Here is a 26,873-nt window from a genome sequence, read left to right on the forward strand (position 1 = left end):
TGCCTCTTTTCCACTGCCCCAATTTGGCTGCAGGTGCAAAGCCAGGCCTACCTTGGTGCTTCTTCAGAACTAGCCCACATTTTCTAAATTTTCTGTGGAAACAAAATCAGCTATTTGAGCTGCATCTGCATGTCATCAGTTGAGAGCAAAAAAGTAAAAAATAAAGAAAGTATACAATAAGTACAGTTAAAGCTGAATATACATGCAAATACTTTGTAGGCGGACTGTCAAAATACACACTAATGTATTGTCATGAAAATATTGTGGGGTTCCATACAGGCTCATGTATAAATATGATTATTTATTTTTAATAAAAATTTACTTATAAAAACGATATTTATTAATATATTTTTTATGTAAATAAGTAATGTATTAACTTAATAAATTTAAATATTAGCGGGACAATGTTGTCGGCAAACTAAGAGAGACGAAGAAGAAAGCAAGGGGCACTGCAATAGCTTGATCCAGTGTACTCTTTGATGGAGTTGCTCTTCCCGTAAAGCCGGTTCAGTTATTATGTATCCAGTCCCAAATGCTTAAGTATGATCACCTCATACACACCGGCTGAGTGTTTGAAAATGAAAATATTGCACATTACTGACGGACTGCAGTAAAATACAGCACACAGATCAGTAAACAGAGTGACCTATAACGGTGCAGTTATGGCTGAGCTTTTCTAGCAGCCAATAGGATGCGCGAGTGTGACGACACTGATGACGCGGAGCTGTTTGGCGCGGAAGTTTGTTTTGTAACTTCAGTGTCTGGTCGTCCGTGGCTTCGTCTGCTCAGTAAAAGTATGTCTACCATTTTTCATAAAAACATTTCTGTCAACCTTACCAGAACATTTCATATCGACATGATGTTAAAGCACGTTTGTGTTAAAGTTATTGAAATGTGTCGTTTATTATAGCGACAGTGGTTACCGTCCCCTCTTTTTTTTTTTAACTCCCCTGTGTGTGTCTGGTAGCCTAATATAGCTATTAACAGCCTTCTGTCCTTCATATTTCATCAGATGATGCGCAAAAAGCGACGCTCCTCCGTGGATAAAGGAGAGGGAGCTCCTGCAGCACCTAGTAAGTTTAAAACGTGTATGTGTATAAGGCATGTTTCTCCATGTATTCCCAAAAAATTCATCAGTCTTGGGAGCTAAGTAGCACCTATGTTGACACAGTTTCCCGCGAGAGAAGCTGTATAGCTGTTTTCTGTGATATTGTTTTTTAAGGTTTATATCTGCTTTCAGAAGTGAAGAAGAGTCGCAGCGCTGGTCGCCAGTCTAAGGAAGCTGCCCCAGAGGAGACCAGTCAGTGTGTGTTTGTTGACTTTGTCAGAGTGGCCGGTGTCACATTGAGACAGGGCGGCATGCCTAACGAGATAGGTAAACGCACTCAATTCAGTTTTGAAACAAAGCAGGGCTGTAAATGAAATGAGATGCTCACCTACATCTGGTCTTATCCCTCTCCAGGTGTTGACCAAGTAGTGTTTCAGAGACGAATACAGCAGCAAATTCAGAAGAGCCCCAGGTATCCTGGTGTGAGTATAAACCGTACAACAACCCTACAGTAAACACAAAAATACAACAAAAAACACGTTTTGCCCTAAGTTCCTACTTTTCATCTCTTAGATCATTCAAGAATTCATCACAGCACTGGAGTCATATATGGAGAACACTGACAGGTTTAGGAACTGCCTTCTTCCATGCATCCCACAGTCGTCTAATCGAGACTCCAGGTAAACATCCCATAAACAACCAATGAATTATAAGGCTACTTTTGACAGCTCCATAAATTATGGAGGACACAGCTAGAAGTTGGACTAAGCTAATTAAACTGATATGTTTTCATGTGTGCTGCAGTTCTGTCAGTTCATTCCAGGAAAGCCTGCTGCGGATGTTGTTGGGGATTGAAATGTTACAGGTGAGATTTTCTGTGATCACCTCTAAATGAAAACTGCATTTTCACAAGCACAGTCAAAATGAAAAGCAGTATGTATTAGTACAAATACACTACCACAAATCCCCAATCACCTGTCCTTTTTTTTAATAGACTTCCATCATTAACACCTTGCTTGAGAAGCTCCCTGAGTATATGTTAGATAGGTCAGTATTTCCTGACATTTTGATGTACTACACAATTTTTTGGTTTAAAATTTGGAATACTTTTAATATGTCTTTAAAAAAAATCTAACTGTCTTCTCTACTCCATAGTACCAGCAATGGAGGAGTTAGTATCCCACGCATTATTATTAACCAACTCAAATGGCTAGACAGAGTTGTGGACACTAAGGTAATCATTTGTTTGATGACAGGTTTTGTTGCTTTTGTAATTGAAGGTGTGTCTGGCCTGTTGAGTTTGTCCTATAATCACATGTTTCTTCTTTTGTGCTTATTTATCTTCCTGCAGGATTTGGCGTCGAAGCTCATGGAGTTGGTGTCAGTAGCTCCGGCGGAGGTTCAGTGTGACATCATCACCAGTTTGCCAGAGATACTGGAAGACTCCCAGCACAATGATATAGCCAGGGAGCTCAAGTATGTACACTAAATCTCTAACACACATGTGCTGTGGTCAATCTGTGTTTTAAGGTTGCTGCTAATACCCCTCCTCTCTGCAGCTCTTTACTCCAGGAGAAGACTCAGTTGACCGTTCCCATCCTGGATGCCCTTTCTAGTCTTAACCTCGCATCTTCATTGCTGACAGAGGTAGTGTGGACATGCACATATAAACACACATGTGCACTGGTAGAAATGCGTTCTTACTTGTCGCTTCTCTGGCTTTTCAGGTCCGTGGAGCTGTTATGGCCACGCTGGCTGCTGTGCAGCTAGAGGACCTCCCCGTAGTGGTCAAGTTCATCCTGCACTCTGTGTCGGCCTCTGATGCATACGAGGTCAGAGTGGTCAAGCAATACAAAAAAATCCCCATACACACCATAATTTTACTAAATGAATGGATATGAGAAGTGGTTCCTTGTTTTTAGGTTGTCTGTAATCTTCGAAAAAAGCTGGAGCTTGAGCAATGCGTCCTTCCGCCTGTGCTGCAAGTCTCTCAGAGTCATATGAATAGCAAAGCACCAGGCGGGTAAGATAACAATTAATTTATAGCCCAGTATCAAAACATGTGACACACCTGAAGTTTTGAAGTAATAAATGTGGTTTGTTGGTGATGTGATCCAGTTTTTGATGTTTTTGATGCAGGTCTGCCTCCGCGGCAGCAGCTGGCAGCAGCCAGGACAGCATCTCGTTGATACTGGACTGCATCAAGTCTGCAGTGCGATTCCAGAAAACCATTTCTGAGGCTTGGATCAAGGTATGAAATGAACTAATGTTCTTATGGCCCCTCACTTAACTGACTGAGTCAATTGCTTGTGTCAGTGACTTAAATGTACTTTCCCCCCTCTCTCTCTCTTTCTCTCTGTTTTTTTTTAATAGGCCATAGAGTCTGTGGATGAGGTGGAGGGGCATAAGGTAAGTTCAGCATATTCCCAAAGAATGCTAACTGACGGCTTGGTCCCATTCTTAGGTCTATACACTGGTTCTCAAACAGAAGGGGGCCATGGGTCACCAGGTGAAAAATTCATGGCTGTATACATAAGAAGAAGTTGAATTAATGTAATTTATGCAGTTAAGCTGCTGATTTTGTATTTAGTGACAGATTTAAAACATTCTGGGGTGACGAGTGTGATTTTAGCTTCTGTATCATCAGAGTTTGAGAACCACGGGCATCCAAAAGTCTCCACTATTAGAAAGCTATTGGATAGTTACTTTTAACATTTCAAGCACATTTCTTCATAACATCTGGATAATTTTACAGAAATTAATTTCTCTTGCTTATCATAGTGACTTGTTTGAGTCCACCACCATGTGTACATGCACCTACTAGACCATGTTGTTACTCATCTTTACTGATGTCAACTGTCACAGTTGGATTATGGGAAACATTTTGAAGGAGGACATTTAGGAAGCCTGTTTATACACCACATTAAGGTTTTTAGGCATCTCTTTGTAATATTTCTGCTTTGCCATGTTAGGTCATGGATCTCCTGGTGCTGCTCATTCTTCACTCCACCAATGCCAACCAGAGCCGACGGGGGGCAGAAAGAGTGCTGAAGGTCAAAGTGAGAAACGGACTGATCCAAGAGGCTCTGTTACAGAGAACCTTCAGGGACTACGCTCAGGTGGGTCAGCCTGTAGAAATAGAAGCTTAAATATAAGAACAGTGCAGTTTTTTTTAAATTTTTAATACTTCATTGTATTTATTATTGTTCTTCTTTTAGGTCATGCGAGGGTACTTCCCCTCCACCCTTGCTTTAGCTCAGAGTTTGGTACGCTCACCCGACCCCTGCGTGGTGCCTTTCGGAGGAAACATGTACCTACATGCCTTCACTGCGTTTGACTCTTACTGCCATCAGGTGAGTTTGAGAATAATTTGAATCATGCGTAAATGTTTCTAAATACAGATTCTTCTGAGTAATTCAACCCCGTGGTATTTTAATAGGAGGTGGTGGGCTCTCTCGTGACCCACGTGTGCAGTGGTGTGGGTGGAGAGGTGGACGTGGCTCTGGAGCTGCTCTGTGGTCTGGTTAACGAGAAACCCTCGGAAATGGCCATGTATGCTGTTTTTGTCAAGGTGACGAGGCGATCGAAACATTGTAGCTGCAAATCAAATATACAAAGCAAGCAGCGTGCGGATGATGGCTTTTCTTACCCAGCAGTGGTGTTTTTAAAATGTTTTTGGTTCTGATTGTAACCAGTCATGATATTTGACATAGGGAATCTTGGACTACATGGACAACCTCACTCCGCAGCAGATTCGAAGACTTTTCCACCTTCTGAGCAAACTGGCCTTTGGACAGAAGCAAGGATCTCACATTCAGGTGCAAAATCACGCATTCGGGGGATCCAGATATTGGACAGCCCAGCCTTGGACACTTTTTCTGCTTTTTTTTATTTTTTACTGTCCCTCATCTACTGACCTGTGTTCTTCTGTTTTATTCCAAACAGGATGATATGCACATAGTGATCCGCAAACAGCTCTCCAGCACTGTGCCCAAGTACAAGCGCATTGGCATCATTGGTGCTGTGATGATTGTAGGCAGCATGGGGGCTTTCAGGTAAAAACTTGTTTGGCAAACATTAGATAAGCATCTTGTTTACTCTGTGATTTAATTTTTCGGTGTCATCAGCAGACTCTGTCCCTAACCTCTTTTGTCTGTTCCAGGTCCAAAGCGAAGGAATCGCAGAGCAGGTCGCTGTCCCAGGAGACAATCAGACAGGTACGTATTAGCCATTAAAACAAGTGGTGCTAATGATTTTTTTTATTGATTACTCTTTAAAATCTCATTATTCTTTTATCTTTGCCACATCTTTGCCTGTTTTATTTAAGATAACAGTGTTTGATCAGCTAGTATTTAAATATATGGTGTATCTACATTGTAAAAACTTCAGAACCTTTCAAACTTTGGACCCTTTCATTTTGGTTGAACCAGTATTTTTTTTTTCCTTTGAAGTCTGTCACAGATCTCCAGTTATGTTTGTTTTTCCCGCTGCAGGTGACGGCTCTGTTGGAGCTGGTGAAGTCGAGCAGTGAAAGCTCACCTGAGGCTGCAGCTCTTTATTATGATGAACTGGCCAACCTGATTTTGAGCTCTACTCTGGACCCACAGGTCCAGGTATGTTTTAGAAACTCACAAAAACGTCTCTCTTATTCTGCAATATGTAGAATATCTCGCTCTTGCTGCTTAAGAGGCTTTCTCAAATGCAGTTTGTCATGTTGTACTGAAGGCAAACTGGAGGCTACATTTACTGTCTCATCATGAGGTCCAAAGTAGCATTATGTGAAGCTATAGGTGTTAGCTGGTCAACATTCTAGCGTTAGTGCAGCGGTCCCCAACCTTTTTTGCGCCACGGACCGGTTTATGCCCAACAATATTTTCATGGACCGGCCTTTAAGGTGTCGCGGATAAATACAACAAAATAAAACTAGTACCGGTACCGAAAAAAAGAAAATTTATTCATAACACACGTGAAAAGACCAAGGAAAACCGAGTAAACGATAAAAACGATAACAAAATAACGCTGAAAACCGATTAAAAACCCTGAAAACTATACATTTCACACCTGAGCCTCAACTCTCGTGGCCCGGTACCAAATGACTCACGGACCGGTACCGGTCCGAGGCCCGGGGGTTGGGGACCGCTGCGTTAGTGGATATGATTACAAAGATGTCTTTGCTCAGACATAACTTTTAATTATTTTCTTTCTTTGTGGTAGTTTCTATTTCTTTTTAAAACTGTTTTTATACATTAATAACTGTACGCATTAAACTTTAAAGTAAAAACTGATTGTACTGTACTTTGTAAGATGAAACCTTCCTGTTATTTTCTTTATTCTTCTAGGACATGATTGGAAAAAGTGTCCTTCAAGACTTTGAGGATGACTTTGTAGTGGACCTGGGCCCGGAAATATCAGGGTCAGTGATGATGACGTAGTAACTGTTTTCAGCATACTGAGTTATATTTTTATATAATTGGTATCACTGAGCCGCCCTGTTTTTTGTCTTTTTTCAGGTCCTTTCCCTTTCCGGCCCGTGCAATGTACAAATTGTATGAAGATGAGGAGCAGGGAGGCATTGCTATCAACCTGATGCCTCTACTGGCCAAAGACATCCAAAACAAAGGAGATTTGCAAAATCAAGTCAATAAGGCACATAAGTGAGTCGTCCCCATGATAAGAGAATGCTAAATCAATAATCTGTTTTGCTCATTGTATTTACTGTATTTGATATTTCCTGTTTGTTGTATTTGTGGGAGCAGGCGAGTGTCTTCTCTGTGTTTGTCCCCATTTTTCCGTCTCCTGAGGTTGTGTGTGGAGAAGCGGCATCAGGGAGACTTGGAGGAAATTGACGGCCTTCTGGGTGAGGAAGAAGGAGTGACGAATACTTTTTGGAAACCGGTGTGGTACTGTGGCTATAAAGCAGTTTATGCTTATGTGTTTATGTGCTTCATTACAGGGTGCCCTCTGATCCTAACAGACATGGACGTAGTAGAGAAAGTTGAGAGCTTGTCAAAAGCTGAGAGGGAGTTCCTCTGTACTTTGCTCTTTCACACCATCAATTGGTTCAGAGAGGTAACTGCATGTTAATGTCAGTTTACTTATTTGGAAAAGACAAGATGTGTGACTGAAGCCCCAGCCACACAGCAACACTTTTCCCCTAGTGGCTGGTCTCTAGGCCTGCGTGACTGTCGCCTAAAGCTGTGTGTGTTTTTCCACAGGTGGTAAATGCATTCTGTACACAAAAAGACACAGATATGAAGATGAGAGTACTGACTCGCCTGCAGAACATCACTTATTTTCAGACACTGTTGGAGAGAGCTCTGGCAGGTGTGTTTTTGATCCAACAATAAAAGGACTTAGAACCCCTCTTTTCTGCCCTGCAGTGTCAGTTTTACTAACAATTTACTTTATTTTGACTTTCAGGAACACCTGGCTATGTGCCACCTATTGCTAATTTTGATGGAGACAGTACAGATGGGATTGTACCTAATTCCACTGTTCCTGTGAATAAGATAAAGAAAGGTGAGTCCACCTGTAACAGGATATTTTAGCCTACGTTGTTTATATGCTTCTGTTATGTGTATGTTAGTTATACATAATAACATTGACCTCGTTATGCTATTTAGATGGCACAGGAAAGAAAAGGAAGGCCTCTGGTAAGAATTCTTCAGAAAGCAGCTCACAGGCTGAAGAGGCGACAGAAGCAGATGAAACTCAGCAGGTAAACATCTCACAAAGTCGACCCTCTCATGTGTTTGTTTAAAGCAAAACAAACTAAAACATGAACTTGCTTGTGATCAAGGAGCAGCCAGAAAAGGAGAAGGTAAAGGAGATCCGGCCAGGTGTCAGCCTGGCGTCCTACAGACCGTTTTTTAGGGAGCTCGACATGGAGGTGCTTAGCGTTCTGCAGTGTGGGCTGCTGTCACGCTCGCTGCTGGACTCTGAGCTCCACACAAAGGTAAATAAGCGTTTTTGGAAACGTGTGCTGCTTAAATGTATTTTACAACTATACCGTATGCACCATTTGAATCAAGCTAATGTTTTTGCATTGCTAAGGTGCGAGAGGAGGTTCTGCTGGGCCCTGCTGAGCTCGTCTTCCTCCTGGAGGATATGCTTCGCAAATTAGAGTTTAGTCTAACAGCTGCCCCGGCCAAAAGAGCTCCATTCCTCAAGGTGTGGAAAAAAGCATAGCAACAGTAGTAACGAGCATTATGGAGCAATGTTAGAGAAAACAAATACTCTGTCACAATAAACACTGCTCATTTTAGGTTAACATTTCATATATTGTAGCAGGAATTCTAGTCACAGATGGAGCAATTTATTTAGACCAAATTAATTTAAGCCTGTTTGTCCTCGAAACTCAATAGTTTCATACAGTATAAATTTAATAATTTAACTGTAATTATTGAACTATGTTCCTGTGTAGGGAAGAACTGATAAGAGTGTGGGCTTCTCCCACCTCCAGCAAAGGAGCTCTAAGGATATTGCCTCTTGTTGTGTCCAACTTATGCCTGCTCTCTGCTCACACCTGGAGAACTGCCACAACCACTTCCAGGTATCGAATCATTAAATGTCTTGACTTCAGATGGGAAATCACGTTTTTAAGAAATTCTCACACATGCTTTCGCTCTTTCACAGATTATGCTATCTGAAAACAACGGCGTTGTTGATGGACCTGCAACAGATGTGGAGGAATACCAGTTAATGTCTTCAGCCTATCAGCTGCTCCTGCAGGTCCTGAACACTACCTTCAGCTGGTAAGGAGAAACAGCAGCACTGATGTTTACCTCAGAAGACATCTAGAGCAGTGTGCCTTGAGAAGTGTTTGCCTCAGTCTGACTGGTGTTGGGTTTTATGTGATATATATGTGCATCTCTCAGGTCTGGGTTTAGTCAACCAGCACAGAAGAGCTTACTGAAGAAGGCTCTGGGATTTTTTGCTGGACGACTCAAAGAGGGAGGTGCTGAGCTGACTCTGGAGCAGCTTGTGAAGTGAGTGGTTAAGTTTTAAGACTCTGCTAGAGGACACTTCTCTAAATAGTTTGATTTGTTTTTTTCATCTCTCACTAAGAAGTCTTATTTCTGCGGTAGATTGTTACATGCACATGCTTACATGTTACACGCTTACATGTAAAAAAAAAGAAAAAAAGATTTGATATCCAGGGACCAAGCTATTGTTGACAGAATGCTCCCCACGAAACTCTTTCTCTCTCTTCTTCTTCCTCTGTTTTTATTTTAGACATTTCTGATATTTGTGTTTCATAACATAATAAATGCATTTGTTTTCTCTGTTTTGTTTTTTAGACACAGTTTTGAATATCTGCTCAACTTCCGCAGCACAGTGCCAAATCTCAGCATAGCTCTGTGTCTCTCTCAGCTTCTCTCCACTGTGTCAGAGAAAGGAGGAAATCCTGCCGCTTACAGAGAGCAGACTGGTTGGGCTAATACGATGCCTCATTTTAATTCACTTGAATTATTTTCAAAGAGTGTGTGAGGACCTGATTTATTTATTTTTCTTGGTTTAGCGTCCCTTGCACGGCGTTTCTTGAACCAGGACTGGGTGACGGCCAGTGGCGAGAAGGAGCGAGGCACCAAATTCAATGAAGCACTTCACACTCTCCTGAGGTACGTCTGCATTTTTTGTGGCCCTCTAGTGCAAATGTAAACTCAAATGAAAGCAGCTAAAAGTCTTGAGTATACACTGACTGGTCACTTTATTAGGTACACCGTGCTAGTACTGGGTTAGACGTCATTCAAGCTCAGATTCACCAAGGTTGCTGGAAACATTCCTCAGAGATTTTGGTCTATATTGACACAATATATCACACAGCTCCTGCAGATTTGTTGGCTACAATCTCCTGTTCCATCACATCCCAGAGATGCACTTTTGGATGGGATCTGGTGATTGTGGAAGCCAGGTCATGTTAAAGAAACCACTTTGACTGGTCATTTACTTCATGTCTTCCCCCTGATCTTTCTTCCAGCTTTCTTGTTTTCTATCCACTGTAAAACCCCAAAAATATATTTTAAGAAAAGAAACCACATTCATGTTGTTCCAGCTTTGATTGCTTACAGTATGGGAAGGGCTCGGATAGACTGTGGTGTTTAAAGATGCTCATTTGGTACTAAGGGACCCCCCAAAAATGTCTCCCACTCCATAACAACACAACCATAACCCTGAAACATTGACGCAAAACAGGATGGATCCATGCGTTCATGTTGTTTACACCAGATTCTGACTCTGCTATCCAAATGTTGCAGTAAAAATCTTGAAACATCAGATGAGGGAACATTCTTCCAATCTTCTGTTTCCTAATTTTGCTGATCCTGTGCAAATTGCTGATCTGCCTCATACCTTGATTGTAACAAGTGGTTATTTGATTTATTGTTGACTTCCTTCAAACTCATAGAGAGCTTGCTGTTCTCTGTTGACTGGTGACATCTAGAAAGTTGTTTCGACCATGTCTGCAAGCCTAAACGCGTTTAGTTGCCATGCTTTGGGCTGATTGGATATTTGCACTAACCAGCAGTTGAGCCGGTGTACCTAACAAAGCAGCCGGTGAGTGCATATAAATATATCACCAGTAGGCGATAAAAAATTAAGTACATCACACATCAGTGTCAAATTTAGTCTAAGGTAATTCAGAAATCAGAATCACGATCTTTTTATCTTGCAATATCTTTTTCTTCGGCTGCCTCTGTAGCATCTATCTGGAACATGTTGATGATATTCTAAAGGCAGTGGAGGAAATAGCTGCTCAAGGAATCCCAGAGCTCATCAATGCATCAAAAGATGAGAGCTCTGCTTCCTGGCCCACTCTCAGCAGGTAGGTCTCTACCATGAGCTCTTGATTCTCAGTCATACTGGAGTCAACTCTGGTGATTGTACTGTTGGTTAAGCTGTTAGATTAAGATCTGAGTCTTTGGTTTTCTCTCTTTCATCAGGCAGACATTCCTGGTGTTCTACAAAGTCTTGATGGCAGAGCTTGAGAAAGCTGTTCGCAAGATTCCTGCTAGCAAAATGAGTGACAACACTGAGGTCAGCCACTAGGTGTCACACTGTCCAGCATGTTCTCCTTTATGTAAATCACAGTAGTCAGACCCATAAACTCAGAAAGTCATGTATGCCTTTCTTCTAGGCTCAGAGTGAGAAACTGCTGACATGGAATCTGGCTGTCAGGGACTTTCACATCCTGGTCAACCTGGTTAAGGTATAACATATAAACTGACTGACTGCTGACCTTTAGCTAAGTATATGGTCACGGTACTGTTGGAAAAGTGATTAGAATGAATGATATTTAAAAAGGGAGTTAATATCCATTCCATGTCACGTGTGTGTTTTTGTCCTTGCAGGTTTTTGATTCTCGGCCCGTTCTCAACGTGTGCTTAAAGGTGAGTGGGTTCTGCATGCTGACTATGATCTCACCTTCACTAACTGTTCAACGTTTTCCTTAACTGGTTTGAATCTTGTATTTGATAGTATGGCCGCCTTTTCCTGGAGTCTTTCCTGAAGTTGGGAATGCCGCTATTGGACTACAGTTTCAAAAGGCACAAGGTAGTTATGAAGCCACTTCACAGCTGTCGGTGTACTTTTATGTCAGATCTCCCACCCCCGTCACATGCACACTACACAGTGTCATGTTTACTAAAACTCTCAATGGTTCTGTAGGAGAGTATACCCTAACCATGATTTTATATACTGGCAAAATAATAAAAACACCATCAGCGTAGTAATCTAATTAACTTTACCCCACCGTCAGCTTGAGGATTGCATACAATGAACCTGAGCGGCTCTGCTGGCTAGCTATATGATAAGACCATTTTAAGCCAAGGATCTTTCCCTATGTTATTTTCTGCAAAGAAAAGTTTATATATCAGCACATATTGGAAAATATTTGTCCATGAACCTGTAATAGACATGGCGATGATTGTATCTTTCAAGGAGGACGTCCAGAGTTTGCTGAAGACCTTCCAGCTCAGCACTCGGCAGCTTCATCACATGTGTGGACATTCTAAGGTAATTTGATTATTTCTGTTAAATTCAAGAAAGAACCGAGTCTGTGTAGTGTTCACCTTTATCCTCGGGATTTCTTTAACTGATTATAATACATTGGTGCTCAGATGCATCAGGATACCAGCTTGACCAACCACGTGCCAGCCTTGAAGAAGAGCCTCGAGCTGTTTGTATACAGAGTGAAGGCCATGCTGACGCTCAACAACTGTCAGGAGGCCTTTTGGATGGGTAATCTGAAGAATCGCAACCTGAAGGTAAAATATTATTTAACATTATTGTTTTAATTCCTAATACATTTTAAATCATTAACTTAAAAGAATATGATTTACCCTGCAGGGGGAAGAGATTCTTTCTCAGAGGTCACAAGAAGAAGATGATGATGATGATGAGGAGGAGGAGCAGCAGCCAGAGCGTTCACCACCTCCACAGGAGCAGTCAGAAGATGAGGTAATTGTAATTTCTTGTAAAAGATAAAACATGAATTGGGCCGACACTCCAAAGGCTTTTTGCAGTTTAGACGTTTGTTGCCTATACACTCACACCCTTTGTTAGGTACACCAGTTTCACGGGCTCAGTTAAATTGAACAATGGAAGATTGGAAAAACATTGCTGATGAGTCTTGATTTCAAATGCAACATTTAGATGGTAGGGTCTCTCTTTGGTGTCGACAAAATGAAAAGTATGGATCCATTTTGCCTTATATTAGCAGTTCAGGCTGCTCGTGGTGTTTTAAGCATCTTAGTACCAACTGAACGTTGTTTAAAAATCACAGCCTGCTTGACTATTACTGCTGACCATCATCATAAAGAGATGGACATGGTCAACAGCAATACTCGAGCAGGATAATGTGCCAAATCACAAAACTGATTTCCTGAACCATAATAATGAAGTCACTGCACCCAAATAGTCTCCACAGACACCAAATCTCAGTTCAATAGAGCACCTTTAAAAGAGAAATAGATTTTTGTATCATGGATGTGCAGCCAACAAATCTGCAGCAGCTGTGTGATGCTGTCATGCCAATATGGACCACAATCTCTGAGAAATGTGCAGCACCTTGAGTTCAATGTATTAGTAAGGTGTACCTAATAAAGTGGGCAGTGGTGTATATATATTACAATTTGTTGTTTGTTTTTGAATAGTTATTAAACAAAAAAAAAAGTTTTTGGCATCTGAAAACTGGTTAAAATAAAATACAAAATAAGCCCCTCCCCCCTCCAATGCACTATACTTACTTTTAGAAGTATTAACTGGTCGGTTCAACAGCTTCAACAGACAGTTGAAGCTGTAGAGCAGTGGGGCCGATAAGATAACTGTCATTCTCTAGCAGGCTAAAAATTAGTGGCTGAGACAGTCAAAGGAGCTTGCAAAGAAAAGCGTCTGGACTTCTTTAAGTTGCTTGAAGACGTTTCACCTCTCATCCGAGAAGCTTCTTCAGTTCTAAGGTCAAATGGTGGTCAAATGGTTAGAACTGAAGAAGCTTCTCGGATGAGAGGTGAAACGTCTTCAAGCAACTTAAAGAAGTCCAGACGCTTTTCTTTGCAAGCTCCTTTGACTACGATGACCTGGATGACTGAGAACCTTCACAGACAGTGGCTGAGACAGTTAACAGGGAAGCGGTGTACTGTATAACTATGTAACTCTTTCTTACATATAGTCACTGTATTTATTCTCTACCATTAATGCTGTTTCATGCATGCGTGTTCACAAATAGTCATGTTTACCATGTGTGTGCTGTTATTGTGTGCAGGCCCAGGAGAGTGACTCTGAGGGAATTAAAAAGGTTAACAGGGTGGAGAATGTGGACCAGGAGGATACTTCAGATGACTCTGAGTAATACGTCTTTACTGACATAATAATAAATGTTTGAATCTTCCTATTTTCATTTTGTTTCTATTTACAGGTGAACACATCTCATTACTGTTAATCCTATTAAATAAGTTATCACACTAGGGCACAGTGTTAAAAAAAGTGTTACATTTGAAAGTGGTGGATGAATATGTCATTCATATGTTATATTTTAAAATGCTTACCAATTTAACGATTCCGATAAAATACCTTGTTTATCAGCTTTGAAACTGTAAAAAAAAATAAAAATGATTTTGATTGTTTCATTTAATTTTCAAGACCTCTCTTTTCCAGATCTTGTATAAAATGGTATGTCCTGTCATTAGTTTAATATCACCATAATAATGTAGTGTTTTGACACGCTCTGTCATTTGAGGCAATGTTAGAGAACTTGCGTTTTTTTCTTTGTATTGTAAGCCTGGGAAAATCACATCACAGTGCTCAGGCTCAACAAATCCTGTAATGAGGGACAGCACTGATTAGTGTAAGCTCTAAAGGAAAGGAAACAATATATATTTGATACTTTAAGGTCCTGGAGACTCATTTATGAGCATTTAATAACAGCGCTTGATGGTTAAAATTCTACATTAGAGTAAAAAACAACAACTCTTAAATAGTGCCATTCCTTATGTACTATGGATCTCTAGCTATGAACAGTGAATCATAGTTTTTGCTTTTGCTGATATAAAAGCACAGGATTTCACATTAAAGTTGTATTACATGATAATTAAAGAAATATGACGTGACAGCTTTGGGGAAAGTTTCACCTCACAAAGAACAGATGCTGCTTTGAATGAATGTATAAGAGTTTTCTGCTCCTGAAACTTAAAGTATTGGATTTTCTTTTTTGCAGGGTTATTATAGAGTTTTTATTGATAATACATTATGGCTTGAATGCTGTTAAAATACCTGAGGAGGAGAGAAATCCTCTACAGGTCCAATGCACAATTTATTATTTAACACATCACCAAGGAAATTGAAATAGTGCCTTTGTGCTAGTTTTATTGTGTCTATTCCGTGTAGTTTAAAACTAACATTTTTATTTCAGTAGATAGTAGCACACATTTCTATGTAGCAGCCTTTATTTCAGCAATGTTGATCATATATCGTAATGCACTATATCACAAAATTTCCATCAGCAGCACTTGAAAACAGCATGAGACAGGTACACAAAATATGTTTGCTGAAATATAATCAGCATTTCTCTGCTTATAATCATGAATCTAGTAAATTAATAAAATTAGGAACAAAAAGAGTTAGCAAACAGGATGTGATGTGAACAGTACGTGATAAATTAGATGCTTTCCAAAATGCAGCTGACTGAAATGGAACAATACACCAAAACTGGCTGCAGCACATTGATCTGCCAAACAATGATAACTTGTCACACTTCATACTCATGATCTAAGTGGTTTAGAGCTGATAGCACTGAGGAGATTAAACATGGTTTGTGTCTCTGGTCCCAGGAACTAAATAAGCATTGAGGACCTCTAATCTGATGGTGAGTGTACACATCATCTTGTGTTGTTTCTGGTAGTTTTCTGTGAAAAGCAGGAAAATAGTGCATCTGTTTTTTTTTTTGTTTTTGTTTTCTGCCACGCCGCTCCTGTCCCAAATAGTACTCCAGACTTGTTCTGGTATGCCTGCGCATACTGTAATGATAATATCCACCAAATTCTGCTTACATGTATTTTTTATATGAGTATTTTTGAATTTACACCGTTACCTGAACGTTGTCACACTATAAAGCAGTAATGTTTGATTTCAGTTTTTTATTTATCAATTTATTTATTTATTTTTAGACTTGTTCATATTAATGGAAAGGGGGTGCTATTGAAAATAATGAGTATTTCTTTGCGTCCAAGCCGGATTTTCGAAGCTCAGTAGGAGTAATATTCATTTAGTATTACGTGTTATACGGTTATTTGCTATTTTACCGACGTAATTTACAAAAAACCAACAAGTCCTTTAAATAAAACATAAACGCCTCCCCCCGAGGTGAATAAGCTTGGTCTGACCGGGAAGCGTGTACCTTTGTTTGGGGAAATAACTAGCTTTCCGCTGTGCTTGGACTTTGTGTAGCTATTTCGGCTTAAAAAACAACAACAATTCAGCACTGACTTTTGAATAGTCCCGATTCTTGTGCCGTGTTATTTGAGCCATTAGGACGACAGCGTCGGTGCGAGAGTGACCCGAAGGAGGACGTTTAGCACCAGATATTGCAGTGTCTGCAGCTATTGTACCGCCTTGAGAGACCATGTCCGATTTGTTTCTGCTGCTGCTGATAATTGTCCTTCTGCTGTGTTTGGTTGTGACGGTGGGGAGCTTACTGCTGTACGCGGGGGTCCTGTCAGACATTGTCATTAAGACTGGACCGCCGCCAATTAGAAATGTCACCATTGCTTATAAGTTTAAAGAGGGACCATACAAGGACTGCGGTGCAGCCTACACTGAGAGCTGCAGCATTGGGCCAAAGCTGAACGCCATCGGTGTCTTCTACGATGACCCCAAGCAGGTGAGACCGTGAGACGTAGCACCTGTTACCGTAATGTTTAACTACACAGCACTGAAGGTGTATTTACATTTGACCCCGTGACATAACATCGAAATCCAATGTACTCTGTTAGCAGATAAGATATTGCAGCCAGTAAGATATACTGACCTGCAGAGTGTCCTAAAGGTCACTCAAAGGCTCACAATGTATATTGAAAACTTAGACTGTTGCATCATTTAACATTGAGCTGTGATTGTCTGTGTAGTGGACTTAACAATACCCCTGAAAAAAAAAAAGTAAAATATGACCATGGCTTCAATAAGTGCTGGTTATTTTCTTGATAAATTGTCTTTTTATAATGTGTTAGTAAGTAAAACATTTCGCACGCAAAACAAAGCAGCACAGATCAGATATATAGCATCCATGCAGTATAAGAGACTCCTCTAAGGCTGACTAAAACCTGTGTTACAAAACTTTCCAGTAAGAAAGTCTTCTAAGTTTAATTTTATCACACAAAAAACTCCTTCCTTTAATGAACAAATATACATGTTAGCATTTGATAAAGATTGCCTTTATATTTAAAAGTATTGTCAGTATGTGTAGCATTATTGTATTGTCTCTAAAATCACCTCACAATTTCCCAGCAGCTACAGTTACATCTTTAATTGAATTCATTTCTCCATGCAGTATCCTGTCATTGGAAAGTGCTTATGTTGGCATTTTTTGCTTTAAATGTAAATGCATTTGTATTTAAATATAAATACATGTATTTTACTAAAGCTACGAAACATCGGCTAAGTTGTTAAGTGGCCACTGATCCCTTTTGGATAATAAAAAAATCTTTTTGCTCTAAATACTGTTTATTCATATTTTTTCATGGCACTGAACTGCGTGAGCAGATTTATTTCAGTGTCATTTACTGTGTGTAGCTCAGTGGCTTTTATATACAAGCTGTCTTTTAAAGTAACTGAGCTTGAATGATGAAACCAGTCGGCTATTCATTGCCACGTTGCACTGTTGATATTGTTTCCCCACTCATCTGTGGCTCCAAGGCACTTTGGCATTTGCCTGTTTCTGACTCAGAAATGGTAACCAGACTCCTGACTATAAGGGCAAACACAGCCTCTTCACATGTGTCTAGGAAAAGCTGACAGATGTCTGAAAATGTAGCGGGTTCTGCTGTAGCCTAAATGAATTATATTACAGTCACAATCCAGATAAAAGAAGCAATGAATATCCTTTTGTCAGATGGATCCAGATCCAAATTTTGCATAACCGGGTCATTCCTCAGCTGAGAACTGCGGTTATTTCCTGCTTTCATTCTACATACTGCTGGGCATCACGAGTTGTGTTTTTAGTCAACAAAAAGAGTCTGTTCAATAGCTGATGGGAGTGTTCATTGAGTTCCCAGCTGGTATGGGAGCAGCACAAACACTGTGCAGTTTGATGAAATTTCACAGTTGCAAGTTATTTTCTATATATAGCTTAGTCGTTGACTTAAAAAAAAACCTAACACTTAGGCTCTGTTTGCTTATATTGCATCAGTCCTTCTGACACAGGGTAAGGAAGGTGAGTGTACATTGTTGGACGAGCTGACCTAGCTGACAAACAGTGTGGCAAAATAGAGGCATTTGACACAACTTCAGTCTATGTGGTGGTCAAGGAGCAGTGTCATGTGTGTAAGAGTTTCAGAATTTCTATATGGCCAGATCACAATTCGGTTCCCTTTATAGAATAAAGAATGTGACACAACAGCATAACTGTCTGTATTTCTGCTTACACCCACTGTTTTCTCTGTCTTTTTTTAACTGAAGTCTTTTAGTAGAAGCTCTGACTGTGAGTCATGCCAGTGGAAAGTTCTGGGTAAAGACTAATTGAAGAGCTTTTAAAACTTTTTTGCTGGAGTTTGTGGAGAGTCTGGCTCATAGGGTGTCTACAGAACACACAGATTACTATATAGATCGCATGACTCTTGCAACTGGAAAAAAGCAGTGTGATGAGGAATTAGGCTTTACTGGGGTAAAGTAAGTAGGCAAGTATTTGAACTTAACTGACAGGTTTGAGGTTCTTAGTGCAAATTTTCAATCCCTTTTTGACCTGACTCTTTGTCAACCCACGGCTCTTCACTGTTTTCAAAGTGACATGACATTCTGATTACTCCCCACCATCCGCAGGAGTAAACATAAATTGCAAAAGTGCCACATGGCTTAACTTTTGCTGAAAATTTTACTTAACACTAATGTTAAAAAAAAGTTTTTCAAACAGGACTCTAAATTGTAATGCAGTAAATCTGCGTGAAGAGATACAGTTTTTATGTGATCAGATTTGTTTTACTGCTTTTTTATTGCATGAGTTTTATTAGCTGTTACAGCTAGCTGTTTAGACTTTACTTAAGGAAACTATTTACGCCTGCAGTCATGTGAAAAGAAAATGTTCACAGGACTCTGCAGTCACCCTTAATTCTTCCTAAGGAATTAAGATGGTAAATTAGCAGCCAGGTGGTGCTCATTAAAAGCAATGGATTAACTGATCATCAGGAAGTGCGAGCACCTCCAAAAAAAGCAGGACTTTTGACAGTTTGCCGCTGTGGAGTCTTCAGGTGTGTGTTAGCACCGTGCCAAAGAGGAAAAACATGAGCAATGACCTTAGAGAAGCAGTTGTTGCTGTCCATCAACCTGGAAACAATTAAAAGGCTATTTCCAAATAATTTGAAGTCCATCATTTTACATTGAGAAATATTATTCACTAGTGGAGAACATTCAACTCTTCACAGGAGTTGACACCAGTGTCAGACCATGCAATGCTCACAGAAATTCTAAAAACAAATCCAAGAGCTACAGGCTTCAGTGAGCATGTTAAATATTAAAGATCATGACAACACAATTAGAAAAAGACTGAACAAGTATGGCCTGTTCGGGAGGGGGAAAAGACTCTTCTCTTTAAAAAGAGCATGTCAGCGCAGTTTAAGTTCAGAACAAATCACACGACTTCTTAATGTCCTTTGGAAAGACCAGAGTGGAGATGTTTGGCCATGTTTGGGGAAAACCAAAAATAGCATATAAGCTCAAATAAACTTTTAAGAATGCTTTACCAAAGTATTCTTAAAAGTGTCAAATGTGAGAACACTGGTCCAGCAGCTTGGCCAAAACTGAGTCGTGTAGCAGGACAATGATCCTGAGCACAGCAGAATACTGAAAATAAAAGAATCAAGGTCCTGCAATGACCAGATCAAAGTCCAGATGCTCCAGATTTAAGACTCACAAACCTCAATTAACTAAAGAAGAATTAACTTGATTAGCTTTAACGAATATTGAGCTAAAATTCCTCCACAACAATGTGAGTGACTGGTAAAGTCATACAGAAAACGATTACTTTAAATTATTGCTGCTAAAAGTGGTTCTACAAGCTACAGGACTTATTTTTTGACAGGGCTGCACTTCCTGTGCAAACTTTCTCTTTCACTTGACTACAACTCTTATTTTCCTTTTGATAGCATGGCCTTACATTATAAGTTATAATAAGTTGGCTTTAAAACAAATGTGCTTGAACACATTCTCATTATGAGTATGCTATACCTAAATTACTAGTAATATAAAGTCAAAAAACATACTGTGCAAAAGGAACAGTATGTTAAGTTTACTTATTTTTATATTTAATACAGATTATTATTTGTTTAACTAGCTTGAAATTATTTTTTTGTTGTAATTTGTGTGTGTCGTGTACTGCATAGCTGCCATAACAGTGCTTTAATGAATATTTCAATAGTAATGTTGAGCGTGAAAACAGGCTGGAAGTCATCAGTGGCTAATGTCTTGGGTTTAGCTTTTGCTAACAGCAAGCCACCACGAGCTTAAGACACACAGACCTTAAAAGCCACCGCACGCATTCGCAAGAATGAAACTATGTACTTATCTGTGTGAAACTGTCAAGGCTCTAAGGGGTTTTCCTGACTCAGAATGGATCTTTGGGCGTTAAGCATAACTGGCCCGCATTCAGAGAAGGCAGTGAATCTGTTACCTTATTCAAAATATGCTGTTTCATAGTTTCGTGTTATATCAGGCCATTAGATTAAAAAATGTCTATCATGCTTGAGTTAATTAAAATCACATTTAATATAACTTGTTAAATGATTAAAGTGCTGGTAAGTAAACTTCACTTCCCCCATCCGCCACCATCAAAAAGAACAATACATAAAGCTCAATGCACTAATTAATATTAAGTCATTTTGGGGTTTTACAGTAGAGGTAGTCCAAAGTGTTGGACTACCTTTGACAATGGCATAAGTCAAAATTGCATACTGCAGAACAAGTAAAAGGCAAGTCATTATTTTAAGGAAAAATGAATACCTGAATTTCTTTATTCAGCAAAGCTGTTTAATATACATTTAAATTGTGCAATAAATGTATGTTTACATGTAAAAAACAGGAGAAGACCACATCTGGAATATGATAATAAAGAGGATAGTCTGGAGCACAGCTGAGATGCAGAATCTTATAATGTTATGCAGTTACCTGACACTCCTTAGTTAAATCAGTAAGAAGGTATTTTAAACTATGCAGTATTTACTTTGATTGTTATCTCCTATCTACTATGTACTGAACGTGCTAAGCTGCACACTGACGGACTCTAGATGGCACTATTAGCGTTGAAATTGAGTTTGTGTGGGAGGAAGGTGCTTCCTCAAAACCACAATTGATCTTTATACTCAATTTATTATAATGGCATAAGTAGTGTGACTCAGCCCAGCCTCTTAGTATTCATTCAGTCAAAATGAGTTTCATCAAATTAAAATAAAATTGGATTTCATACCTGCTTGAGTGGCTGGTCACCATGACACATTACTCCAGTGGTTTTCACTCCTGGCTCTCTATTCCAGGGCATGGCTGGTTTTTCGATGATTCTTCTGCATTCACCTTGCATTCAGATTGAAATACGGTGGCTGTTTAATGACGATGATGAAAGCTAGAAGGGGTCTGTGCCCTGAAAATGTGGATTCAAAACTGACTACGTAAAATAGAGGGCTTCTGTTATAGCAGTGGAATATATTCAGTTGTATATGTGGCAAGTCAGAAGGCTCTTTGACTGTATATTAAAGACATCTCTGTTGCTTATTTATGTCTATACAGTTGTTTGCTTGGTCTTATAATTACCTTAACTTATTATTGCAACAAACCTGAAGGATTGAACCTCAAATTTCAAAATAATCGTTTGGCTCTCAGGTGTCAGTCAGCTGCACAGTGACCCTACACGGCTTGACAATCGAAGGCAGAGAGCTCCCTCGGGATCTCCTGTAATAGAGCTTTGACATAAGCTCCATGACGCGATCCCAGATTGGATAAGTACAGACTAAATCACTGGATTTTGTAGTTGTAGCCCTTTCTTGTGTTGTAGCATGAAAGCGAGTAAAGAATCTACAAGCAGGCTGCCTGTCTGCAAGAAATCTCCAGAGCAGAATTCATTAACAAGAGTGGGCAGCAGTGAGTGCTCCGAGGCCAACGTGTCATGAAGGATAAAGCAGTAAACTACCGGAGGTACTTACAGTTACCAGAAGTAGTTTACTGAGGGACAACTGCGTGCAATTTCACTCCTTCAGTCAAATTAGTGTACAGTACAAATTTACGTCTCACTTTAAATATAATGGCATCTGACTATATGTAAAGGAGCTACATAGCAAATGCAACTGTCTGTGACACTCATAGCATGTTGTGTAAGCATTGAATCTCAAGTAGAGCTGCTATTTGGTTCATCCTCTGATCTGTTGAATTCCCACTTTGTTTTAGCTCTCCGAAGCAAACCAACTCATGGCTCCCCATGACAAGGAGGAGAAAATGAAATGTCATGTGTAGACATATATGGGAGTGGCAGTGAGAGGTGTGGAAGTGCCTTGGAAGAGGGGTATAAATTGGTAGTCTGACTCACCTTGAGAGCATTGCATTGCTCCAATTCATCAATCGGAATTTCAGATCAGAGCGCCGAGCATCGCTTCACTCCCAGTCAGATTTATTAGCATTTTAGTGCTGCTTGTCTGTCTGTCAACAGCAACAACATGAAAGAGGGGCTTCTGGCAAGGGGTTGCCACTTTTAAAGGTGGATATGAAACGAGAAATAAATACACTCATACCCTGGAGTCTGGTCCCACAGGTCTTCAAGCCAATATTATGCAAGGATATGGACATGCCAACTCTCCCTGTAGTAAAACACCCCATTAATTTTTATGGACTGAGAAAGACACTGAAAATCGAGAATGGAATCGGTTTAATGGAGAACCGCTTGTGCCCCCCCCCAAATTCAGCTGTCTTCACAAACTGCTTTACTCTTTTTTTTACTCTATAAACTGACATGTTCAGATTAGTCAGTGAAACAAGAGGGTGAAAAATGTCTTTGAATCTTCTGCACCATCCATCTCGTCGTTTCACGCATCTGCTTTTTTTAGGCCGGGATACACAGGATATTGGATTACAGAGCTGAATATTTATTAGACAAGACATGGAGAATGTCTGGAGATGGTGGAGGAATACAGATGAACATTTTTTAGAGAAAGAGCTAAGCATGTTTGGGGATGAGGGGGTGGATTCATTCATATTTCCTATTAGGGAAGATTAATTCTGTTACATCTCGCTTGATGAGTGCCACGCAGTGTCCAGCTGGCCTTGGAGTGGTAAACCAGCTCCACAACTGTGTGAGGGAAAACTGTGTCCTGCCTCCAGCAGGGTGCTTATCCTCACCAGTAATTATACATGCCAGTGCTCCCAGGATGCCATGTGTAATTACAAACCAAGTCTGAGCACAGCCTAAAGGGACAGAGCTGCACTCGGTGAAAGCAAGAGAGACAAAAAAATGGATTTCCTTTGGCTCCTGACTTAAAGGGCCACTGGGGCCCACACAACATCACATCACTGGATGTATAATCTGATTTGGATGCTTTAGGGCTCACTTAAATTTGAGGACATTTTTATATTTTGAGCTTTCAGTTCAAAAAGTGATTTTGATCCAATATTAAAGTCTAATGCTAAATCACTCAGTTTTCTCAATGATGGTTGATTTTTGCTTTGTGCCTAAATTGTAAAATGAATGGCACAGTTCTTTGTTTTTTTTTTAGTTGGATACATGTGCTTCCTTTACTTTTGCGATAATTAAGCTGCAAACAGCCCATCACAGCATACCTGTGGTCCCGGTGCTGTGCAGCCTTGCAAGTTTCAATTTCCTTCCTGGTGACTTTGTCTTTGCCGTCTCATCTGCCTGTGGGGGGCGAATGGCTTCCACTCAGCTGAGACAGGTTATTGCTCTGCCACACTGAGGTGAAAGACAGCTCTTGTTGAGAAATTGCTTATCCTGTAGTCTCCTGTTCTTGTTTCTCCCCATGTGTCAAGTTCTTTGCTTGGTCTTTGAAGTGCCCTAAACAACCATCTGGCTCAGTGTTCCAGATATATGGGAAGAAAATGATCCCGTGAACCACTGAGCGGAAAGAGAGAGCTCCCCAGCAAAACCCGCCATACATTTATCCGATCCAGTTGAACCGTAGATGAAATATGATTGTGGTTGTTATCCGCTTTACACAGACTTGGGGTTTTCTTTATGAATGCTGCATTTCCTCCTTGTCATACTTCACTGGGGACACTGATCTGAAGATGGCATAGTGCTTTAAAGAGGGTCTAAATTTGCAGATTTGTTGGCTGCAGTGCAATGAAAGGACCTTGTACTATCACAGCCTCTTTAACTCCAGTCTGTCACGATGGCAAAGCCCAGTTTGCCAACAAGAGCATGAAGGGCAAACATGTCGCATTTGGCTCTAAGTCTTATCATTTTTCAGCACTAATTTCAGTGACACTACTTAGTTTTGTGCTGTAGCAAACTTGACATGAAATAAGAATGATGTATTTATTTATTTCAATCATTGTTTCACAGCTCATAGCTGTGCTGCTATGTTGCCTTTACAGGGTTTACATGGTTTATTTAAAAACCGAGCAATATTAGTCACTCCTTCCCTCCTAGTTTACATTTTAGATTTACTTTTTGGTGAGTGGAAGTTTTCCAGTTTTGTCTTGACTGTGGTGATAATCCTGGATTAAGCAGAGCATGGCATGCTTATTGTGATCCTTTGTTTTATGCTGCGGCAAGGTAGAGAGTTGTCTCCTTGGTGTGTTTGTCCCCAGTCCTCCCTAACCTGCTGACACTTCAGAAATGACCAATTACAAAGCGCCCCACACTGGAAACAGTGCATACAAAGCACTGAAGGCCAGGAGGCTAGAGATACGGGGCTAAGAGCAAGCAAGATGAAGAAAGTAAATCCTCATTACGTGTCTGCTAATAAAAAATTACCTCTCTCAGCTGCGCTTTTGTATTGTTGGAGAGCACTCATCCATCAAAAAAGAACCCTTGTAGCCTCAAGCAAAGAATTGCTTTTGAAATTACTTTGTCTCTCAACTGGTCCTTAGAGAGCTGGCTTATATGTACAAAACAACTGGCAAATTAAAGGAAAAACCTGAAACTTGACCTCTACCTCAAAGTGATCCAATAGCTCTTTTACCCCTTAGAGGACATTTTCTCATTGGGAGAGTTTAGCCACACTCATCCCCTTAGCAAGAAAATCAGTGAAAATCAATAAAAAGTAGTTATGGCTGATAATGCTAATGTTATGCTGAAAGATCTATATCTATCTATAAGCCTGTATCTATAGCTGCACACACATAAAACACACACATTTACAAGCCACTTTTAAGGAAATTGGGTTTCTACAGCTCGGTACCGAAATATAATATATCTGTGTTCAGTTTCCAAGGTAAAAGCACCACAGTCTTGCCATTATCTATCGCTTTGCTTTTTACTCCCGCCAATCAAAAAGCCACAGTCGGCGTTTCCTCTGCTACCTGTGAGAAATGGTCTTTCAAAATCACAGCTTTGGCAGTGTGGACAGAGGTGAAGAATTTCTGCCTTTCGGACATTTGAACAACTGTGGCGGAGAAGCCAGTACAAGTCAAGTACATGGAGTGTTGTTACTCTCCCTCTCCTAATTGCCTGTAGTTTCTGGGGTGTGTTATCTGAAGGGAAGCAGAGATGAGATGCAGTCAGAGCTGCTGTTTGTTCCTGTTGCTGTGTGGGATGTGAATGATAGCTAGAGCCCTGAATGATATCATTAGTGAACTACTGGTTTGGCTACCACTCTAGTCTATCAGTGCAGAGAGCATGAGAGATGGCGAGATATAAGACGCTGAAGAAAGGCCGTACGTGGGAGGGGTGTTGTTATCCCTTCTGTGTTTGAATGGCTATTGTTTTGTCTTATCATAAACCACCAGTGTTGACAGGGAGTAGCTTTGTACAGAAGCCATGCTGACAGCCCATACATTTGATGCATCCATGTAGGACAGAGGGCGATGCAGGCCAATCCCTGCACATAAATCCATTTGGATAGAGGGGAGAGGCTAAAGAAGAAATCATGTTACTAATGCTGTTTTATTCATCTAAATTTAAATTTAATATATTTTTTAAGCTATAATTAATGTTTTACTTATCTGAAGAGTTTAATTTACTGCACCACATAAAATTGGAAAAAAAAGGTTGTTTGCACTTTTCATTATCTCACCTTGTTGGTGTTATTTTTGTAGTTTATGTGCATGTCTGTTTCTTTTTTGCTTACATTTGGCATCTTCATAAATCGTTTGTGGCGGTGGACAAGAGTACTTCTGCACACGGACAATCTTATGTGCACTTCCATGTGCCTATGAAAAGCAGTTTTTTTGTATCGTGTTTATGGTGCAAAGATTTACTGAATGATTTTAAAAACTAAGTGAAGATAAGGTTCTTGGAAAATCACCCAACGGTTAGAATCACCTTATATTTCAAGACAAACTGACAACAGTTAAAAAGGATTTTTACTAAAAGCCACGAAGAGAAATTCACATGGTCACACTTGATAGATACGCTAAGAATTCCACCTGCTGTCTGCAGTTACTAAAGGGAGAGCATGGTTCCTAGCGTCAGTGTTTTTGCTTTAGTACCAGTAATAGTTAGTAACTAGTAATTACATTCCTTTATATGTTACTAGGCTTTTAAATAGAGATGTGTACATGGTTACATTGTTGCGACAATTCACTGTGACACTGCTAACGCAGCCATTGTGACTCCCTGTGTTTGCAGTGACTCATTGCTTCGTTGTAAATAGATCTAGTGTATCTCACGCTGCCATGTATGAATAATTCCCTGTCAAAAGCAGGTGATCTATGTTCTCTGAATCACCACTGAACATGGTGTCATGTGACAGTTAAGATTATCTGCTCATCCCAAACAGACACTGTCAGTCATTATTATTACCCACATGGTACATGCATGCGAGCGGCACCCATGGTTGAGGGGTCTGTGTGTTGAAATATATTTATCTCACCCAACCACAAATGCTGAAATACAACACAAAAGCTGCTGCATGAACAAAGTAAGACAGCAGCGATGGCACAGTGTAGTAGCAGTGTGGTCAAAAAA

At 40.1% G+C, this 26,873-nt stretch overlaps 2 protein-coding genes across 2 annotated transcripts in view; both read left to right on the top strand.

Annotated features, from left to right (window-relative positions):
* The first annotated feature begins 697 nt into the window (after nucleotides 1-697).
* fancd2 (FA complementation group D2) lies at nucleotides 698-14,156 on the top strand. The gene is made up of 44 exons (XM_080892431.1): nucleotides 698-794; nucleotides 1,013-1,073; nucleotides 1,241-1,375; nucleotides 1,463-1,530; nucleotides 1,622-1,728; nucleotides 1,853-1,913; nucleotides 2,043-2,095; nucleotides 2,204-2,282; nucleotides 2,400-2,524; nucleotides 2,608-2,695; nucleotides 2,776-2,880; nucleotides 2,971-3,071; nucleotides 3,188-3,299; nucleotides 3,422-3,457; nucleotides 4,021-4,167; nucleotides 4,267-4,401; nucleotides 4,488-4,619; nucleotides 4,762-4,866; nucleotides 4,994-5,103; nucleotides 5,211-5,265; nucleotides 5,542-5,661; nucleotides 6,388-6,461; nucleotides 6,559-6,702; nucleotides 6,805-6,905; nucleotides 7,002-7,117; nucleotides 7,264-7,372; nucleotides 7,469-7,567; nucleotides 7,672-7,766; nucleotides 7,848-8,003; nucleotides 8,102-8,218; nucleotides 8,472-8,600; nucleotides 8,684-8,802; nucleotides 8,926-9,036; nucleotides 9,349-9,479; nucleotides 9,570-9,669; nucleotides 10,749-10,871; nucleotides 10,990-11,083; nucleotides 11,184-11,255; nucleotides 11,398-11,436; nucleotides 11,525-11,599; nucleotides 11,987-12,061; nucleotides 12,166-12,312; nucleotides 12,395-12,505; nucleotides 13,809-14,156. The coding sequence occupies exons 2-44, from the start codon at nucleotides 1,013-1,015 to the stop codon at nucleotides 13,893-13,895; spliced, it is 4,359 nt and encodes a 1,452-aa protein (XP_080748557.1). The 5' UTR covers nucleotides 698-794; the 3' UTR covers nucleotides 13,896-14,156.
* A 1,770-nt stretch (nucleotides 14,157-15,926) lies between these two features.
* tex264a (testis expressed 264, ER-phagy receptor a) overlaps nucleotides 15,927-26,873 on the top strand; it is an 81,561-nt gene continuing 70,614 nt past the window's right edge. Inside the window, exon 1 of the mRNA XM_080890442.1 lies at nucleotides 15,927-16,421. Within this exon, the coding sequence (XP_080746568.1) occupies nucleotides 16,164-16,421 (258 nt within the window). The 5' untranslated portion in view covers nucleotides 15,927-16,163. The remainder of the gene's footprint in view (nucleotides 16,422-26,873) is intronic.

This window comes from Rhamphochromis sp. 'chilingali' (genome assembly GCF_963969265.1).
Source record: "Rhamphochromis sp. 'chilingali' genome assembly, chromosome: 9".
Lineage (NCBI taxonomy): Eukaryota > Metazoa > Chordata > Actinopteri > Cichliformes > Cichlidae > Rhamphochromis > Rhamphochromis sp. 'chilingali'.

Excerpts from the sequence above, each read along its gene's own strand:
- fancd2 (XM_080892431.1), top strand. The coding sequence starts at position 1,013 with ATGATGCGCAAAAAGCGACGCTCCTCCGTGGATAAAGGAGAGGGAGCT. Across the intron at positions 1,729-1,852 it reads TCGTCTAATCGAGACTCCAG|TTCTGTCAGTTCATTCCAGG; the intron begins GTAAACATCCCA and ends TGTGTGCTGCAG. Across the intron at positions 2,283-2,399 it reads ACAGAGTTGTGGACACTAAG|GATTTGGCGTCGAAGCTCAT; the intron begins GTAATCATTTGT and ends ATCTTCCTGCAG.